At 49.8% G+C, this 20857-nt stretch overlaps 1 protein-coding gene across 1 annotated transcript in view; it reads left to right on the top strand.

Moving 5' to 3' along the window:
- The first annotated feature begins 730 nt into the window (after positions 1-730).
- The window catches only part of Vsig10 (V-set and immunoglobulin domain containing 10), a 32794-nt gene continuing 12667 nt past the window's right edge, over positions 731-20857 (top strand). Inside the window, exons 1-4 of the mRNA XM_046446222.2 lie at positions 731-1050; positions 6985-7269; positions 18028-18327; positions 20224-20484. Coding sequence (XP_046302178.1) covers positions 972-1050; positions 6985-7269; positions 18028-18327; positions 20224-20484 — 925 coding nt within the window. The 5' untranslated portion in view covers positions 731-971. The remainder of the gene's footprint in view (positions 1051-6984; positions 7270-18027; positions 18328-20223; positions 20485-20857) is intronic.

Raw genomic sequence — 20857 nt, forward strand, 5'->3', positions numbered from 1 at the left:
CATCCCCACCTCCTGGAGCCCACAACGAATATTTCATTGCATCAACTGCACTTTTTTCTTTCTTTTCTTTTTCTTTCTTTTTTTTTTTTTAACAGGAAGTTTCTCCCAGGGTCGTTTCAAGCGCTGCTCTTCCTGCAGATCCAGCAGCACCTTCCCCCAGAACACAGTGGGCTGGGGGGCTTGGCAGGGAGGAGGGAGTGTGGTCCGGCCACGCAGCTCCCGGGGAATCTACCTGGGTGCGGTGGGAAAACTGAACGAGGGAGAAAATAAATAAATAAATAATAAAACTCTTTAAAAAAAAGTCGGGCGACTCCTGGGCCCCGGGTCTCACTGCGGTCTTAGCTACTTGAGACCAGAACCGGCGTCCCGCGGCTGCTTCTGGCCCGAAGGTCCCGCTCGGTCCTGCAAAGGGTCGCAACCGGCAGCGATGGCGGCGCTGGCGCCCGCCCTGGGCCCGGGGACACAGATGACAGCCCCGGAGCAGCTGGGCGGGCACGGCCCGGGCGCCCCGCATCCCGCAGCCTGGCCGCCGGCTCGCCGCGCTGCTCCGGGCGGGGTGCGTCCTGCGGCAGCTGCAGGGCTCGTCCGGCCCAGTGTCCCCGCCACTCCAGACGGCGGCTGTCCCGGGCCGAGTGGCCTCGGGGAGGGCCCAGCTTCGCGTTCCTCCCCCGGCCCTGCCCGCGGACGGCCCGGCGCGCCCTTTGCATAAAGCCCTCCTCCCGGCCAAGGTGGAGGAAGTCGGGCTCCCGCCTGGATGGGAGGCGGGAGGCACCCGCGCCGCCGCTGTTTTCCGCCCGCCGAGCGCGCTGCGGGCAGGGCGGGGCGCCCTCTCCTCTAGCCGCCGCCGCGCTCCCCGGGCATCCTCGGGGCCGCCGCCGGGGGACGCGGGACGAGCGCTCGGCACCCGGGGCCGGGGCCCTGGGCGCGCACCGGCCGGAGCCTGCGTTTCCTGATCTCGGATCTGGGGCGAGATGGCCGCGGGCGGCCGGGCGCGCGAGCCCCGCGTCCTCCTCTGCCTCGGGGCGCTGCTGGCCCGCTGGGTCACCGCAGGTGAGGGGCCGCGATCGGAAGGGAAAAGTTGACTTCTCCCCGGCAGCCGAGGGGGAGCGGCGGGGACCCAGCTCGCGGAGACCCCGCCGGGCCGCCCGGGAGGGTCTCGGGTTTCCTGCTCTTGGCTGGGCTCTTTGCAGGAAGGAGGGCGAGACTTCCCCGGGCTCCCGGGTGGGCAGCCGGCCTGCCGAGGGGCATGGGGAAGGGAGGGCGCGTGTAGACGGGGAAGTGGCTTATTCACTGAGTTCCTAGAACGTCGGTGTCCATTCGCGTTCTGGGTTTACCTGCTGTACCCGGGCGCGCGCCGCAGGCGGGGTCCCGGTCTTCCTGTCCTCCCTGTCCCCAAGGTTGCTCTGGCCTTACACCTGTAACCTGTGGATTTCCCCACACGCCCTTGCAAGCCTACCTGTGCCCACTAGGGCGGAGGAAGCCGTGCCTGCCTTCCTCACTCTTTTCCCTAAAAACACACTTTTTATTTTGAAATGATTTCAGACTTACTGAAAATTTCCCCTTAGATGAGGTCTGACTGAAAAACAAACAAGGTCCGAACTGTTGCATCTACACTCTGTTTTGTTACAAAAACAGAGTAGAGCGTTGCTAGCAAACATATGTAGAATGTAAAAAGATTGAAAAAAATTAATGCAGCAGCCAATGCATATCTTCTGTGTGCCCCAAATGTTACAAGCGAAGAGGAGATGGGTGGAGGGGAAGGACGTGGAGCCAGGGGGCAGTGTGCTTTGCCAAGAGTGCTAAGTGTCTGTTCCCGGGCCCAGTTGGTCTCCTCTTGCAGGTTCCTGGAGGCGATTTTATATTGTACCTGAGCTTCCTAGCAGCAAGTGCCAAAAGTTCTTCTTTTTTTTTTTTTTTGTACCTGGGATTGAACTCAGGGGCGCTCTACTACTACTGAGCCATATCCCCAGCACTTTTTAATATGTTATTAGAGACAGGGTCTCACTGAGTTGCTAAGCGCCTCGCTGATGCTGAGGCTGGCTTTGAACTCATGATCCTCCTTCCTCAGCCTCCTGAGCTGCAGGGATTACAGGTGTGTGCCAAGTTCTTAATTGTTAGATTCTTATCAATTTTTTAGTTCATTTTGTTTTTAGCAATCATAAAAACAATATTTCCCATAATCTACATTTCCAGTTTATCTGGAAAAGTCTCAGTGTTTGGCAGCAAAGGGCCTGTCTTCCCTTGGAACTGAGCAGTGTTCATCTTTTTTCTAGTGCATGTGACCCCAAATTTGTTTCACCTTTACCTGTTGTAGTAACTTATTTCTGGCCCACTTCAGTTGGGGACATTACCTGCTAGTCCCTCTAGGCATTTGGTGGTCACTAAGGAGGGACAGAAGTTAGAGGTGATGGTGTAGTATTCCCTGCTCCTAGCTGTCTGCAGTGTTTTCTGGATCTTGACTGCCTGGGGCCTGGGGCTGAAATTAGGCTGGAATGAATGAGCTTTTGAGGTGACCACTGCTGCCCAGGTGGATCCCCCTTCACAGCCATTCCCAGTTATTGTGATACCCAGACCCACTTCCTCCAAGCATGTAGTACCAGGGGGCTTCCTGGGCACGGTGTATTTTTTATTGTTTTTCCAGTTGGGATTCCTCTCCGGAAAAAAGTTGTCTTTCTCCTGACACTCAGCTCCCCACGACATTGATTGCTTCTTCCGTTTGTCACCTGGATAGTGTATTCCATGTCATTCTTGGGAACAGTTGCTTGGAAAAGATAACTATTTGGGCATGACTCCAATTCTACAATGATAGGTATGGGGTGTTCCATGTTCTGATGCAGATTTGGGGGCAACAGGGGCCCCTCTGGACATGGTGTGAATGGTTTCAAGTGGCACAGACTGTTCCTGTGTTTTCTCACCTGCTTAGTTCAGGAGACCAAGGTAAATTCCTGGGACTCAGAGAACCCGGCACCCTTAAGACCTGTGTGCCTGTCCCACATCTCCCAGCGATTTGCATGGGTGGGAATTTAAGAAAATTGATTGCGTTTTCTCACAGTAACATGAGGGTGCATGGGCTCATGAGGCGTGAACTAGCCCCTCTTCAAGACCACCATTTCCCGGCATCACTAACTCATGATGGACGGTTCTCCACTGAGCCAGGACTAGTTGACCTGCAAAGTTACTGCCAGCTTCAGCAGTCAGGATAGTTAGGAATGGAGTGGGCAGAGCCGGGGAAGGAACACAGCTTCCAATGGCTTCCTTTGTTCCCGGGTCCTTCTGTTCCCTGGAGGAGAAGACCAAGTTAGCTCAAGTTCCAAGATTCACGTTTCACCAGGGCTTCTCCAAGCCGCGGCTCCTTTACTCCTTTGCCAGGGAGTGGGGGAAGGGGCAGGTCTGAAGGCCAGGACCCCACGCTGTGTCTGTGACTCCGCAGTCCATCTTCCCCTCCTCCTGGGGACTGGCACCCGGGAACTAGGGCTATCAGCTAGTGGCTTGAAAACAATAATCCTCACTTTCTTTCTTTCTTTTTCTTTTCTTTTCTTTCTTTCTTTTTTCTTTCTTTTTTTTTGAGGTGCTGGGGCTTAAACCCTCATCTGCTGTTGGGAATCTCACCTAGAATTAGGTGAAATTCTCTGCCTTTCAGCAAGTGGCTTAGTTTTTTTCCTCCCCATCCTGTCTTTGGGGAGTGATGTCCGAATCAGGACTTCCTGTGACTCTAGGTGGACTTGAAGTATTCCAAAGGGAGGCCCTCCTGATTAGACAAGAGGCCAAACACAATGTAGCTTACTCTTTTCTTTCATAAGTGGGAGGGTTCCCAGAGGCAGGTGGTAATTTCTGTTGCATAAAAACCCACCATTTAAAGTGTCCAGTTCTGTGTTTTCAGTATATTCACCAGGCTCTGCGGCTAGCTCCACTCATGAACTGCAGCCCGGAACTGAGCAGCCCGCAGGTTCTGTTCCTTCTCTTGTCCCTGTGGCTCCCTGGATTTGGCTGTGGACTGTGGAAGGGGCTGGCAGATTAGCACAGTGGGCTGCTTTTGTTTCTTGCTCTGTAGTGACAGTTTAAGGCCAGATCAGTGGCCCTGAGCACCTGTCCTCCTTGAAGGGCATCAGGATCACCTGGGGCTTTGTTAACAGTGCTGCCTGGTTTCTGACTTAGGTGTCTTTGGGGCCAAGGGGAGGGCTGCTGCTCCTGGTCCAGCGTTTGAACATGCTGTTCCCTCCACCTGGGAGCCCCTTCCTCACCTTTACCTGGCTGATGCTTCTTGTCCGTCAGATCTCAGTTTGCCTCCTGGAGGGAGCCTTTCCTGACATACACCCTGGAGGACTTTGGAGCCCTTATCTTCATGTTCATCATACTGTATCATAACCGCCAGTTTATTTTCTCTTTTCCCCACTAGTCTGTGAGCTCCTTTTTTTTTTTTTTTTTTGGTACCAGGGATTGAACTCAAGGGCACTTAACCACTGGGCCACATCCCCAGCTCTTTTTAAAATATTTTATTTTTTGAGATAGGGTCTGGCTAAATTGCTTAGGGCCTCAACAGTTTGCTGAGGCTGACCTCGAACTTGTGATCCTCCTGCCTCAGCCTCCCAAACTGCTGGGATTACAGGTGTGAGCCACTGGCTCTCAGCCCATTCTTGCAGGGTGCTTCCCAGAGAGCTTTAACTACAGGATTGTTTGGACCTGAGATGGACACAGCAAGCAGCAGAGCAGCAGGAACAAAACCCAACCCATCCTATCCAGATTTCTGGGCAAATGAAACCACGTGGGTTCTGTATCAGTTATTTATTGCCACAGTAATGCTGCCAATCTAGAATGGCCTCCGCTGGAAGGATCCAGATGATGGGTCTGCACCACGGAGGTCATCCTCCCCTGCATCCTGGTGGGATGTGTCCTTGTCCTGTGGACTTAAGTTTCTTGATAATGTGCAGCCATCACCACTGTCCATCTGCAGAACATTTTTTCCTTCTGGTTTTGGGGATCAAGCCCAGGGCCACACTCAGGCTGGCAGCACTCTACGCTGAGCCACATCCGTGGCCTTCGGTTACTAACTCTGTACCTGGGAAGCAAGGGCTCCCCATCGTCACCCCCAGCACAGCCTCTGGCGATTACCATTTCTGTCAGCATGATTCTGACTCACTGTGTGAGTGGAGCCACGGGGATCTTTTGTGGACCTGGCGTCTTTCACTTAGCATACTGTTCCCAAGGCTCATCCACACTGTGGTAGGCCAGCTTCCTTTTCCAGGCTGAGTAATATTCTACTGTAACATTGCACATTTTGTTTATCCATTCACCTGTTGATGGACACCATGTGGGTCCCACCTTCTAGGTATTATGAACCTTTTAGCTTTTATGCTGCTGTGAACAAAAATCTTTTTGAGATCCTGTTTTCAATTATTTGGGGTACATATCCAGAGGTGGAATTGGTGTCTCAGTTTTTAGTTTTCAAGGAGCCACTGTACTGTTTTCCACAGCATCTGGATTATTTTACGCTCTCAACCAAGAGTGTGCAAGGGTTCTGAATTTTCCATGTTGAACACATTTTTTTAAAATCTGAAATTATTTGAAATTCATTACATTTGTTTTGTTTTGATTTAATTTTTTTTTTTTTACTTTTTGGTATGGGGATTGAATTTAGGGGTGCTTTACCACTAAGTTTCATCTCCAGTCCTTTTAATTTTTTCCAGACAAGATCTTGCTCATGGCCGAGGCTGGTCTTGAACTTGCAATTCCTCCTCCCCCAGCCTCCCAGGTTGCCAGGATTATAGGCGTGTGCCCATGCCTGGCTGCATGTATTTTTTTCTTTTTTTAAATAAAAAGTGGCCATCAGGATGGGTATGAGGTGGCTCCTCACTGTGACTTTCGCTTCTCCAATGATGGTACATAAGCACTTTTTTAAAAAAAATATTTTTTCAGTTATACATGGATTTTGTTCATTCATTTCTATGTGGTGCTGAGGATTGAACCCAGTGCCTTGCCTTCCCACGCATGAAGCAAGCGCTCCGCCACTGAGCCACCATCCCAGCCCTACATAAGCACTTTTTAAGCCTCTGCTGTGTCACATCTGCTAATGTCCCACTAGCCCAAGCAAGTCACATGACTGAGCCCAGGGCAAGAGTTCAGTGTCACAGTGAAGGGCAGGTGGGAAGTGGGGCTGTGTTTGTGAACCCCAAGTTTATTAATGTCAGTGACTGGCCATGAATCCTGACACAGTCTGGGCTCTGTGTGTTATGGCACCATAAAAACCCACACGTAGAGAGGTGTGGTGACGGATGCCTGTAATCCTAACAACTCTGGAGGCCGAGGAAGGAGGATCGAAAGTTCAAAGCCAGCCTCAGCAGTTTAGTGAGGCAGCAACTGAGTGAAAACCTGTCTCAAAATAAAAAATAAAAAGGGCTGGGGATGTGGAGGATGTGGAGGATTACGAGTTCAAAGCCAGTCTCAGTGGTTAAGCACCCCTTGCTTGGTTCAATGCCCAGTACCAAACAAACAAACAAACAAACAAAAAAACTCACTTGTGATTTTCTAAAAACCCCTAATGATCAGGGACTGTCCAAAAAAGGGGATTGTTGGGGCTGGGGATGTGACTCAAGTGGTAGCGCTTGCCTGGCATGTGTGCGGCCTGGGTTCGATCCTCAGCACCACATACAAACATGTTGTGTCCGCCGAAAACTAAAAAATACATATTAAAATTCTCTCTCTCCCTCTCTCGCTCTCTCTTTAAAAAAAGTGGGGGGGGGGATTATTCAGCCTGTAATCCCAGCAGCTCGGGAGGCTGAGGCAGGAGGATCGAGAGTTCAAAGCCAACCTCAGCAACGGTGAGGTGCTGAGCAACTCAGTGAGACCCTGTCTCTAAATAAAATGCAAACTAGGGCTGGGGACGTGGCTCAGTGGTCTAGTGCCCCTGAGTTCAATCCCTGGGATCAAACAAAAGGAGGTTGTTCAGAGATCCAGAAGATGCTGATGGCCTGCACTTTCTTGTCGCAGGACTGGAGGCTGTTGTCGTTGGTGAAGTTCACGAGAACGTTACTCTGCACTGCGGCAATTTCTCGGGACCCAGGGGCCTGGTGACCTGGTACCGGAACGACTCGGAGCCCGTCTTCCTTCTCTCCTCCAATTCCAGCCTCCTTCCCAGCCAGCCTCGCTTCTCTCTAGTGAGCAGCAGTTCCCTGCACATCGAGGCGCTGAGCCTGCAGGACGAGGGCAGCTACACCTGCCAGGAGGAGGCCCTCAATGAGACAAGGTGGTTCCCTGTGCAGCTGAAGGTGGCCAGTAAGTGGGGCCTGTGGGGTGGGGGGCCTGCAGGGCGGCAGTGGCGAGGCACCCTAGGCCTTGGATGGGAGGAGGCCTGGCCAACACCATAGGCTTTGGTATAGGGTGGTTGGATTTATTTCTTTTTCTTTTTCTTCTTCTTTTTTTTTCCCCCTGGTACCAGGGATTGAACTCAGGGGCACTCCACCAGTGAGCCACATCCCCAGCCCTATTTTGTATTTTATTTAGAGACAGGGTCCCACTGAATTGCTTAGGGCCTCACTTTTGCTGAGGCTGCCTTTGAACCCATGATCCTCCTGCCCCAGCCTCCCAAGCTGCTGGGATTACAGGCGTGCACCACCGCGCCTGGCTTTCTTTCTTTCTTCTTCTTCTTCTTTTAAATTCTTTTTAGATGTACATGACAGTAAAGGATATTTTGACATATCATACATACATGGAGTGTAACTTCCCATTCTTGTGGTTGGACCTGATGTGGGGATACACTGGTTGTGTATTCATATATAAGCATAGGAAGGTTCTGTCCCATTTATTCTACTGTTTTTCCTGTTCCCATTCCCCCTCCCTTCCCTTCACTCCCCTTTGTCTAATCCAATGAACTTCTGTTCTTCCCACCCCTCCTTATTGTGTGTCAGCATCTGCGTATCAAAAGAACATACAGCCTTTGGTTTTTTGGGATTGGCTTATTTCGCTTAGCAACATAGACTCCAATTCCAGTCATTTACCAGAATTGCCATAATATCATCCTTTATGGTTGAGTAATATTCCATTGTGTATATAAACCACATTTTCTTTATTTATTCATCTATTGAAGGGCACCTAGGTGGTCCCATAGCTTAGCCATTGTGAATTGAGCTGCTATAAATATTGATGTGGCTGTGTCACTGTAGTATGCTGATTTTAAGTCCTTTGGGTATATACTGAGGAGATAACTGGGTCAAATGGTGGTTCCATTCCAAGTTTTCTGAGGAATCTCTATACTGCTTTCCAGAGTGGTTGCACCAATTTGCAGTCCCACCAGCAATGTATGAGTGTGCCTTTCCCCCCACATTCTTGCCAGAATTTGTTACTTGTGTTCTTGATAACTGCCATTCTGACTAGGATGAGATGGAATCTCAGCGTAGTTTTAATTTGCATTTCTCTAATTGCTAGAGATGTTGATGCTTTTTCATATATTTGTTGACCAATCATATTTCTTCTTCTGTGAAGTGCCTGTTCAGTTCCTCTGAGATGGCCCGGACTTCAATCTGGGCTCTGCCACTTGCAATCTGACTCACACCTGTATTTCCTCACCTGTAAGGAGGGGCTAAAAAGAATCCCTGCCCCATAAAATTGCTGTACAGACAGACTTCAGTGCTTCAAGTGGCTCCTGGCATATTAGCTGTTATTTTTAAGTTGTTATTAAAATCATCCTTGCTCACAGCATTGATGGTCTGAATTCCTATCTTAAAGCCACCATGTTGGTTCTCTGTCACCTGGAGGAAGCAGCTTAACATCTCTGAGCTTCAGTTCTCTGCATTTGTTATTTGGGGATAAGATGTTGCCTGCCCCCGTCAGGTGGAGCAAGTGCTCCTCGGCCAAGGTGCTAAGTGCCAGGTTTGGCACAGGTGCCCTGACTTACCACGCTTTCCTCAAACAGTCCTTCCTGTCTTCTGATATATACATGGAAATTTAGAGCAGGAATCTGCCATCTCCAGCTTCGGGCCCCATCTGCTGACCAGCAACAGCCCATAGGATTTCTATATGACCTGTAATCTCTGAATTTTTTTTTTTGATGCTTTCATTTTATTTTATGTTAAAGTAGCTGAGGTTTTACATTTTGAGACCAGGCCCAAGTTGCACAGGATGGCTTTGAACTTGAGATCCTCCCATTTTAGCCTCCCAAGTAGCTGGACATTTTTTTACACTTCTAATTGGTCAGAAAAAGTCAAAACAAGAATTAAAACAAAATTCACATTTGAGTATCTGTAAGTCAGGTTTGTGGGCACGGAGCCTCGTTCGTTCATTTAGCTGTCATCTCTTCCTGTGTGGCTTCAGGGGCCGAGCTGAGCTGCTGTGACAGATCCCATGGCCCTCCCGCGAGGCCTGAAGTATCTGCTCTCTGGCCCTTTAGAGAGAACATTTGCTGGTCACTGGTTTAGAGGGACACTCTGCCCTATGTCCAGGTTGTCTAGTTCAGTAGAAAGTCCATGTGATCACTTTATTGATCTGGACCCAAGTTTCTTTACCTGTAAATAAAGAATTGATTCCTTTATTCCACATGTTCTTGTGGAGAGCCAGATGCCCGGCACCATTCAAGGCTCTGGGCCAACAAGGTCCCTTCCTCATTCGGCTGGAAGCCCCAAGGGGGACAAAACAAACACCCGAGGCAGGTGGTGTGAAAGGAGGGGCCTTGCAGAGAAGAACTGAGAGGCTTGGATGGAGAAGTTAGAAAGCAGCTTTGGGCGACTGGGAAGGTGGCTCAGGAGTGGAGGCCTTGCCTGGCAGAAGACCCTGAGTTGGATCACCAGCACCCCGGGAAAAAAAATAGGGGCTCTTTGGAGGCTTTGCTTAACCATTGCTAATCTGAAAATCTAAAATCCCCATCCAGATTTTGTATTAAGAATGTCCAACTGATAAAGTCTATGCCAATATTCCAAAATCCATCAAACTCTGAAATCTGCAACACTTCTGGTCACAGGCATTTTGGAGTGACGTTGAAGCTGCTTGGTAAGTGGAACCCAGCCATGCAAGGACAAGAGGAGGGAACATTCTGAACATCAGAGACAGGCTGGGTGCAGCCTGGTGCAGCCTGGTGCATGGGGAGCATGCCAGGGTGGGGCGTGGGAGGCCACATGAGACCATGTGGGACCAGGTGGGACCAGGTGGGACCGGTGTTATAGGTGGAATTAGGTCCCCCTAAAAGATAGGTTGAAGTCTTAACCTCAGGTACCCTTTTGAAATGCTACCCTTTTGAAAATAGGGTCTTTGCAGATGTAATCAAGTTAAGATGAGGTTGTTGGGGTGGGTTTTAACCCAGTGACCGGCATCCTCATGAGAAGGGGAAAAGCAGTGTAGACAGAGACACTTGGGGACTGTCCTATAACGACCCGGGCAGAAGCTACGAAGCCCAAAGGAGCACCGAGGATGGACGGCCCCCAGTGGAAGTCAGCAAAGAGCAGGACAGGACCCTCCTCAAGCCTAGAGGGAGTGGGGTCCTGCCACACCTTGATTTCCGACTCCAGCCTGCAGAACTGGGGAGTTTCTTTGCGGTCTTTGGTTAGGCAGCCCTGGGAACCTAATCCCCTTGGTCAGGAGTTAGGTGGTTTTTTTTTTCTGGATGTGGGAGAAACAGCTGGAGCTTCAAGCTGGAGCACCGTGTCATTTGGCATCCGCAGGGAGAATGTAGTGTGTGGTCCCAAGACGACCTGATAAATCAAAAACAGGGAGCCACTCAGAGGAATGAGATGTTGGTGCCCTGAACCAGAGTGGTGGCAGTGATCTTAGTGAAAGTACCCCAAAGGCAGACACGCAGGACTTTTGGGGTCTGAAGGACAATGGGGTCTCAAGGACAGTATTTGGTTTTTAGGTGGCCTCTGGCTTCTGCTGCTGCTCCTGGATGGGGGACTCCATGAGCGGGGTTTCTCAGTCTGGAGGCCACAGGTGAATTCCTGAGTGGTCAGGCATGAATGTGGCTTTATCAACAGCTGTCACCGATGTGGCCCAGCTCCTTGTGGTGGCCACGGTGAGCCCTTAGGCAAGAGCCGGGCCTTCCCTCACCCTGCATGGCTATGACGACTGCGTCCTTCAGGCCGGTCTCATTAGTAAATGTCTTCTCTGTGACCACAGAGGAGTGAGGTGTCATGACAATGTCTTGTAATCCTTCTCTCCAGTCTATAATGAATCAATCTGGCATTAATTTGTTGATCATTGACTAAGTTTATTGGAGGATGGTTTGGTTTCATTATTGCCCTGCAGAGAGATAAATGCAAGACCTTATTACTGTGAAAACACACTTAACATTTTTTAAATTATGTCACTGTATGCTAATGACACTTTGCCCTAACTGAAGGAAACCCTCTGCGGGGCCGAGTTGCTGCAGTCAATTTGTCTTGTAAAAGCTTCTTCTTTGGAAATACACGGGCTCCTGTCTGATGCGCTGCTTGCTTGTGAAAACTGGGCACAGACGCCATATGGTGCCTGTGATCACGCTCCTGTCCCCTTTCCATGGGGGGAGGAGTCCTGGGAAAAGCACCGGACCCCCCATCCAGGGGCATCAGGAGCCTCTTCCTGCTCCTCAGGACTTGGCATCTCTCATTGCAGCTTGGCCCTCATTTTTGCATAGGACATTTTGGAATGTGGGTTAAGGTTGATCCAGCTGCTATCTGGAAGGACAGTGGCTGGCTGAGCAGCTGAGAACATCTGCTCGAGGTCCAGCTGCCTGGGTTCCAACGGCGGATGCACTGGCTGTTGTTTTTGTGACAAAGTCCCTTGAGTGCCTCCAACCTCATGATGGAACCTGATCACAAATGGCGGCCCCCTGGGCAAGTTCTGGGATGAACTTTCCCAGGCCCTAGCACCCAGTGTGTACTTGGCTGTGTTCTTGGGGTCCTGGGGGAGGATGCGTCTGAGGATCCCAACAACCAGTTGGCATCTAGGCCTTTGGAACAGGGCTGGCGGTGAGTCAGGGCCCGTCTTTGCATTTTCCATCTTGGCGGTGACGTAGTTGATAACTTGGTCACATTATCTTCCTTCTCCTCAAGACAAAAGTTTGGAAACATTCTGATGTGGCCTTGGAAGGTAGGGAGAAAATTCCAAGATGTGTCAAGTTATTGTCTGTCAGTGACCTTGAACGTGTGAGAGGACAGAGAAGGGCAGAGGCACAAAGCCCGCTGTGTGAGGCCTGGCAGGCTTCTCCCCCGGCCACTGGACCTCAGTGTATCAGTCAGTGGAGGGGGGGGGGGGGTTGGTGCCTCTGGGGTCAGGTGTTCGACAGGCCTGGGGCATCTGACCTTCCCGGAGTGGGCGTCTGCAATAGGATTTGGTCAGTCATCCTGGGACAAAAGGATCTGTGGTGCTACCTGAGAATTTAAAGGTGGGGTTGAAGAATGTGGCATCAGGACGGGGTCTCTGCTCCTAAGGTGCCAAAGCCCCTGGCCCACCCTGCTCAGGACTCTGAGGCTCTGATTCGTGGATTTGTGCCCCCATCCCTGCCTCCGTGTTGATGGGGGTTTGGGGTCAGTGCAGCTGACCTGTGAAGAGTGGGGAGGGATGAAGTGGGGAGCAGAGATCTCGCACACCCTGGTAGGCTTTGGGATTCCTTCTTGATAGTGACCCATTTGGGGAGCCCGGCCATTGTTTCGTGGTTCAGGATACCCGGCTCTTCTGTGTCTTTTCTCAAGCTACCAAATGGGGACATCTGAACCGGTGGACACAAGGACAGTGAGGAGACTTTTTTTTTTTTGAGGACCAGGGATTGAACCCACAGGTGCGTAACCACTGAGCCACATCCCAGAATTATTATTATTATTTTTTGTATTTTATTTAGAGACGGGGTCTCGAGGAGTTGCTGAGGCTGGCTTTGAATGCATGATCCTCCTGCCTCAGCCTCCTGAGTCACTGGGATGACAGGCGGGTGCCACCACGCAGGGCCAAGAAACTGGTTTTTATCAATCTAAGAGCCCCCAAAGGATTTAGCGGAGGATGGGGAATAGGAAGTGCTCCCGTCTGCTCCACCAAATGACCTTCCTGACAATCTTCCCAGAGAGGGAGTATCTGGCTTAGGGTCTTGGGAAAGGGAATGTTGGATCCACCAAGGAGAAGTGGTCCTTCCGGCCAGCAGGCGGGGAGATTCTTGCCCAAAGGATTGATTGGTTTGGGTTTACAGCAGAGATGGGTGCTCACGAGGAGCTGAGACCTCTGTGTTGGGCTTTTGAAATGACCTTTACAGTCACAGGAAGTGGGGTTGTTACTTTTGCCTATAAGAGTGATACCAAAATCATCTCTGTAAATTTTCCCGAGGATCTTATCCCGCATAGAACTACAGCTACGTCCCTGGTGAGCAGAGACTGTATGATATATTCTTTTTATGTTATTTTTAATTTTTTTTATTGGTCTACCATAATTATACATAACAGTGGGATTCTTTGTTATATATTCATACACACATAATATTCTTAGGTTGTTTTCAAATAAAAATGCTGGTACTGAAGAGTAAATAGCTGGACTCTGCTGTTACCAAGGGAACCCAGGAGACAGAGGTTGACCTCTGTGGGACCCTTGATGGGCCAACCTGTCGTCAGGGTGGGGAAGAAGAGAATGGGGTCCCGATGTCAAGGATGGCAGTGGAGGACAGGAAGCAGCGGTAGATGGTTCCTGAGCACCACCCGCCAAGCTTTTTCTGTAGAGGACCACCCAGTAAAACTTTTAGACCTCATGGGCAAAATTAAAGGTACATGTAAGAAACAAAACAGATTTTTTTTTTTCTGACAAGACTCAAAACACAGTAACAATACTTTTTTACCCGCCTGTTTTGTGGTATGAGGGATTGAGCGCAGGGACCCTCAATCACTTCTCCCTATCCTCAGCCCTTTTAATTTTTTACTTAGATAGGCTCTCACTAAGTTGCTCAGGGTATCAGCAAATTGCAGAGGCTGGTCTTGAACTTGTGATCCTTTTGCTTCAGTCTCCCGAGGTGCTGGGATTACAGTCATGAGCAACAGTACCCAACTTTTTTTGTTGTTTTTTTTGTACGAGGAATTGAACCCAGGGGGCATTTAACCACTGAGCCACATCCCCAGCCCTTTTTTAAAACTTTTTATTTAGAGACAGGGTCTCACTGAGTTACTTAGCGCCTTGCTAAGTTGCTGAGGCTGGCTTTGAACTCACCTCCTCCTGCCTCAGCCTCCCAGGCCACTGGGATTATGGGTGTGCTTCATCGTGCCTGGCCCATCCCCAACTTTTTAATTGAAATGTTTAAATAGTTTTCTCATTAAAGTGATTGCAAGTGTTCATCAGTAAAAAGTACTCTTAACTCAGAGGCCATAGGAAAACAGGGCGGGAGGGGGGCAGCTATCATTTTTCTGACCCTGTTCTAGAATCAATCTATTGCTGGCTGTTAACCAGACTCTGCTTATGTTATCTTACTGAACTCTTCAACAACTCAAGGAATTATTAGTGTTTTTTTCATTTTACAGGGAGGACAGGAAAGTGAGAATGAGGGGGATGGGCTTGTCCAAATTGTCCATCTCTAAGTTGGCAAGATTCCTGCCCAGTCAGTGTGAATTCAGAGCACAAGCTCGTAGTCACTAGGCAAAGGCATCCATGGGAAAGTGAGCTAAGATCTGTCCCCGATGGTGACCACGGCCATTATGAGATGTTGGACCTCTGTAACTACTACGGATTTTTATTTATTTGCCTTTTTATTTTCGTTTCCTCCCCCATCTATCTGTCTTTCTGAATGACCGCTACCGTGACTCTGTAAGCAAAAAAGGTTGGTGGTTGCTGTTTAGGGATTTTTGGGTGCAGCCAGAAGAGGCGGGAAGGAAGTTTGTTTGGGTTAAGCATCCTTAGTCTGAAAATCTGCAATAGAAAATTCTCTAAAATCAGAAACTTGCTGGGCTTGGTGGCACTCGCCTGTAATTCCAGCAGTTTGGGAGGCTGAGGCAGGAGGATCGTGAGTTCAAAGCCAGCCTCAGCAAAAGTGAGGTGTTAAGCAGCTCAGTGAGACCCTGTCTCTAAATAAAATACAAAATAGGGCTGGGGATGGGGCTTGGTAGTTGAGTGCCCCTGAGTTCAATCTCTGGTACAAAAAAGAAAAAAAAAGTCTGAAACTTTGAGCATGACATGACACTCCCAAAGTTTCAGAGTTTTAGGGTTGTGGGTTGTGCTCTGTTATCTAACAGAACAATTTAGCTTTTTTTTTTTTTTTTTTTAATATTTATTTTTTAATTTTCAGCGGGCACAACATCTTTGTATGTGGTGCTGAGGATCGAACCCGGGCCGCATGCATGCCAGGCGAGCGCGCTACCGCTTGAGCCACATCCCCAGCCCAAGTTTCAGAGTTTTAGATAGGAGATGTTCCACCAACAAGCCCGTGCCAATATTCCAAACTCTGGAAAAACCCCCAAATCTGAAATACTTCTGGTCCCGAGCATTTTGAATAGGGGATCCTTAGCCCATACCCGCTCCTGTGTATTAAGGGAGGGCAGAGGAAGGTCCCCAGGGAATCGGGAGGGTGCTGTCAGTCTCATTCAAGAAAGCAGACTCGCCTAAGGGCTTGATAGGTGAGCCGTGCTCTGGGAACAAACACTCCATGATTCAGAGGTCCTTTGGGTTCTTTTTTGATTTTTTTTTTTAAATCCTTCTCATTCACTGTAACCAACTCCATTTCTTGCTGAGAACTGTGCAGGTCCAAGGTCCCTCCCAGCTGGTTTCTGGGGGTCCACACTATCCATTGTTAAGCCACTGGGGCCCCCAGATCACCATTTGGAAGACCCCGACAACGAGTCTGAGTCACATTACCTCTGCTGGCCTAGGCGTTGGCCACTGTGCTCAGAGGTGCTCTGTGCTTATCTGGATGCCCGCCAGCCTCAGGCACACCCTGGGACCTGCTGGTCCACATACCTAACCAACTAGCCACGTCCCTAACCACTCACCAGTTACTGGGGAGGAGGCACCTGAGCACCTCTGGCTCAGTACAGTCCTGTCCCCAGACCCTCTGTGGGAAGTGAATGACTCTAGCAGGTCCCCTGCAGCGTTTGGAGCCAGCCCCTGTTTTGTTTTGCTTGGTTTGGTTCTGGGGATTGAACCCAGAGGCACTTTACCACCCATCCACATCCCCAGACTTTTTTTTTTCTTTTTCTTTGGAAAATTTTTTTAGTTGTAGATGGACACAATACCTTTGTTTATTTGTTTATTTTTATGTGGTGCCTGGGATTGAACCCAGTGACTCACAGCATGCTAGGCAAGCACTCTACCACTGAGTCACCACCCCAGCCCTATTTTTCATTTTGAGACAGGGTCTCGCTAAGCTGCTTAGGGCCTCACTAAGTTGCTAAGGCTGGCCTCTAACTTACCATCCTCCTGCCTCAGCCTCCCAAGTGGCTGGGATTACAGGCGTGTGCCATTACGCCCAGCCAGCCCCAGCCTGACAAGCATATTGTCAAGAGTGCTGTCCTTGCAGACCCACCATTTCTATAGTCACACAGTGGCCTCAGGGAAACAGGATGTGCTAAAGTAGGCGCTTGCTCTGAGGGGCTCTCTCTGTGGGAAAACCTCCCACAAGTTTCTCACTGGCCTAGTTCTGCTCAGAATTCTACAACCTTAGATTTATTCCTTTGTCAAGTTGCCCTTTCTGGAATGTTCTTTTTAAAAGATACTGTCTCTGGGAGAGGGAGCACATGATGTTATTTTGGTATGAGCAACTGTTAGATACCATCTTTTTAAAAATGTTCTAATTGACAAATAATTCTAGGTCTCTGCAGATGAGCCACCTCCATCTCCCTCTTCCCCTCCTTCTTCTTTTTTCCTTTTGATGCCGGGGATGGAACCCTGGGCCTCCCACATGCTGGGCACTTGCTCCACCACGGGGGTACCCTCCAGGTGGCAGACCTTCTTTCCATCAAAGGGTCCGTCTTAGGTGCCCTGGGCACGGCAGCAGGCAGCATTTCCAGGGAAAAGAAAGAGATTCAGAAACGTGAGGGGGACCCCGACAAGACCTGGCAGCTTTTCCAGTGCTCCCCACAGGCCACTCTCTTCTGCGTCCTCCACCGTGCTCGCTCACTCAACGGGCACAATGCTGTGGCATCGATATCGCCATCACCCCCTTTTACAGATGGGGAAACGGAGGCTGAGAGAGGGCAAGTCGTTGGCCCAAAGCCACACAGCTAGTGAGTGAGGTTTCAAGTTAGGCTTGGAACCAACGTTGCTTTCTTTTCCGTGTGGTACTCAGGGAGTCCCCAAAGCCACCCCCAGTAGAACTCACAGAACTCAGTGTGTAGAATGACTTGTCACCGTGGAAGAATACAGAGTGGCATTAGGAGAGGGGGAAGCACGTGACATGAAAACCAGGGACTCCAGGCAAGAGCTTCCACCTCTCTCCTAACAGAGTGGCGCAGGATACTCTTCCATCCTGACATGCGTCAGATGCCCACCAGATGATCTCCCTGGAGCCCCAGGGCCCAGGGATTTTTAGTGGGGGCTGGTCTGCCTATCCTGCACCCAAATCCCAGAGTCCCAGAGGGAGACCAGGTGTTCAGCAGAGCCCTGTTGTACTGTGGAAGCTGAGCTCAGGGGGGTCCCTGGGACCCTCTCACATCCAGGTTCCGGACTCAGCCAGGCCAGCCCAGCCAACAGTGTGGCAGGGAGCAGCCAGGCTTTGTGTGTTAATTCTTTTCTGCACAGCTATCCTTCCCACGTGCTGTGATTTTTTTTTAAAGGGATACAATTTATATTTTTCTTCTTTGTCTAAGAGCTTATTCTGCCAATAACTCTCACAGTCATCCAGGATTAAATGAGAGTGTCATTTGCTATATTGTCAATATTCGGTAGATACTGGCTTCTCCTCTGCCCTGTGGCACACACCTGTAATCCCAGCTCCTCAGGAGGCTGGAGCAGGAGGATTGCAAGTTCAAAGCCAGCCTAGGCAATTTAGCATGACCCCCAACTCAAGGAAAACACCTGGAATCTAGTAGCGGATCACTTCTGTGTCTGTTAGAGCCTGCCAGGAGCTCAACCGCATGCTCAGTGATGCCTGCCTTCCTTATCCTCCTGTCACCCCAGGTGGCCCCTATCAGATTGAGGTCAACATCTCTGCTGCCGGCATCCTCCCCAACGGCACCCTCTACACTGCCAAGGGCTCCCAGGTGGACTTCAGCTGCAGCAGCCGCTCCCAGCCGCCGCCCGAGGTCGAGTGGTCCTTTAGCACCCCTGTCAGGTCGGAGTCCTTGGGAACAAACCTGACGGTCAACTGCTTCACGCTCTTGCTGATGTCACAAAACCTCCAAGGGAACTACACCTGTGTGGCCAAGAACCTGCTCAGCGGGAGACAGCGAGAGGTGACCACGGAGCTCCTGGTCTACTGTGCGTAAGAGTCCCCACCCTCTGTGACAGCATCTCGTGCCTCCTCCTTTTCTCTGTGCAGCTTTCCTCGCCTGCTGGGTGGGTCCTGATGGTCTCTGTGGGTCTCTCAATACACACCTTCGCCCTTGGGGCTGCTGCTGTCACATGGGGAGTTACCCCTTCTGAATGCTTGCCCCTAACCAGGGATGCAGGAGAGTCCCTGCGAGCCACAGAAGGGACAGTGCTGAGCTGTGGGCAATCTTTTTTCTTCTTCTTTTTTAACAGTGCATTTTAAAATGTATGACACATTGGCACGTAATACATTCACAGTGTTCTGCAGCCATCCGCCTAGTTTTGTGTCAGCTCCCCACCACTGTGACGAATTCCTGGGATAAGCAACTTATGAAGAGGAAAGGTTGATTTTTGGAGGTGTTGGTCCATGGCCGATGGGCCCCTGTTGTTTGGGCCTGGGGAGGTGTAGTCTATCATGGTGGGAGCCTGTAGTAGAGGAGGACTCTACTTCCTGGCAGCAGGAAGGGGAAGGGCCTAAAGCCTCCCACTAGGTGCTACCTCTTAAAGTGTCCCCTGCCTCCCAGTAGCACCCAGGCTCCCTGTTAGGAACCAGCAGTTGGGAGTCTTCATTTTGGAGATGGGGATCCACCAACCCGACAGTCCTGTACACAAATATCATGGATGCAAACCACTGCAGAGATACCGGGGACACTCATAACCCGTGCCAATGAAGGGGAATGTCGGGACAGGAAATGAGAGGCTTTTTATTTTGTATTTTTATGATGCTGGGGATTGAACCCAGGGCCTTGTGCATGTGAGGCAAGCACTTTGCCAACTGAGCTACATCCCCAACCCCTATCCAGAGCTTTTAGAGGTCTCCATGTTCTCTGTTATTAATGACATTTATAGTATATAATTTTGTAGGAATCACAGGTGAGCATAAAGAAGAAAATAATCATCTAAAGTATTATTTTGGTACATTTTCAATAATTTTTCTTGTAGATGTTACATGTCTATTAATAAAAGAATATAAAAATCCAAAATTCTTATTTCTTATTTATGTTGGTACCAGGGATTGAACTCAGGCCATTTCCCTAGCCCTATTTTGTATTTTATTAGAGACAGGGTCTCACTGAGTTGCTTAATGCCTTGATAAATTGTTGAGGCTGGCTTTGAACTCGCAATCCTCCTGCCTCTGCCTCCTGAGCCTCAGGGATTACATCAGGCACCACCACGCCTGGTCCCCTTATTTATTTTTTTGTACTGAGGATTGAACCCAGGGTGCTTTACCACTGACCTACATCCCCCGTCCTATCTTTTTTTTTAAATTTAAAGACAGAATTTTGCTAAGTTGCCAAGGACTGCTGGCCTCAAACTTGTGATCCTCCTGCCTTGGCCTCCTGGGTAGTGGGCACCATTATGCTCAGCTTCAATTTTTTTTCTGTTTATTTATATAACAAAATCTACAACAATGCATAACAAATATACATATTGACTCTATATGCTAATTAATAAGTCTCTACCAGCGACTTCATGTCCTTCATTTTCCCTTGGCCAGAGGCAACCGCTATCAGTGCCTACGACCAGCTCATCCAGGAGAACTTTGGTGATCATGGACACGCTCTGCTTGTGGCTCAGCTCTTTGTCACCTGTGGTTAATTGTAATCCACATTGTAATTTTGTGTAATTAATTTACATTTAAATAGCCATACATGGCTGGAGAGAAATGCAAAGATGAATGAGACCCAGGTCCTCAAAGATTTAATACAGGCACCAATTTGTGCTCGGTGCTATTTCAGGGTAGGCTCACTGGAGTTGGTGCCTCTCAGAGGCCCTGGCTCTGGAGCTCCTAGTGCCTGCCCTGCGGCTACTGCGATTCAGCCCTCGCTCCCTTGTGTTTTGCAGGGCCCCCTCCGTCAGCTCCTCAGTGCTCGGCAGAGATGCCGTCAGGATCGTTGGCACTGAATCTCACCTGCCACTGGGATGGGGGATACCCTAACCCTAACTTCCTGTGGACAGAAGAGCCAGGAGGGGCCATCGTGGGGGAGTCAGAGCTGGGGATGGAGCTGCTGAACCTGTCCCAGCTGTCGGATGGCAAGAAGTTCAAGTGCGTTGGGAGCCACATAATGGGGCCAGAGTCCGGAGCCAGCTGTGTGGTACAGATCCGTGAGTCTGGCTTGCTGTGTCTGGGGCTGGCCTTCACCTGCCTTCCTTTCTTCTGAGAGAATCCTTTGGAAGTAGTTCTGGGAAAGAAATCCCAGTGGGTCAGAGTGAACGGATTCCTTCCTTTTCTTCCCTCCTTGCACTTTATGCTTCCTTCCTTCCAAACTCTAGAGATGCCTGGTTAAGACTCTTGGTTCTGGTTGAAGCTGTTTTTCACTAGACCCATCTCATTGAGCCCCTGCTGAGCCAGGCATAGTTACTACTCGCTGAAGATGGAGAGTTTGAAGGAGACAGTCAAGGCTCACTAGTTCTCTCTTATGTAACAAGTTACCCCCAAACTTAGTGGCTTAAGACAATAATGTCCATTTGTCATCTC

Source organism: Marmota monax, unplaced genomic scaffold, assembly GCF_021218885.2.
Source record: "Marmota monax isolate L192 unplaced genomic scaffold, Marmota_monax_Labrador192_F-V1.1 WCK01_AAM20220418_F8-fsc00092, whole genome shotgun sequence".
Taxonomy (NCBI): Eukaryota; Metazoa; Chordata; class Mammalia; order Rodentia; family Sciuridae; genus Marmota; species Marmota monax.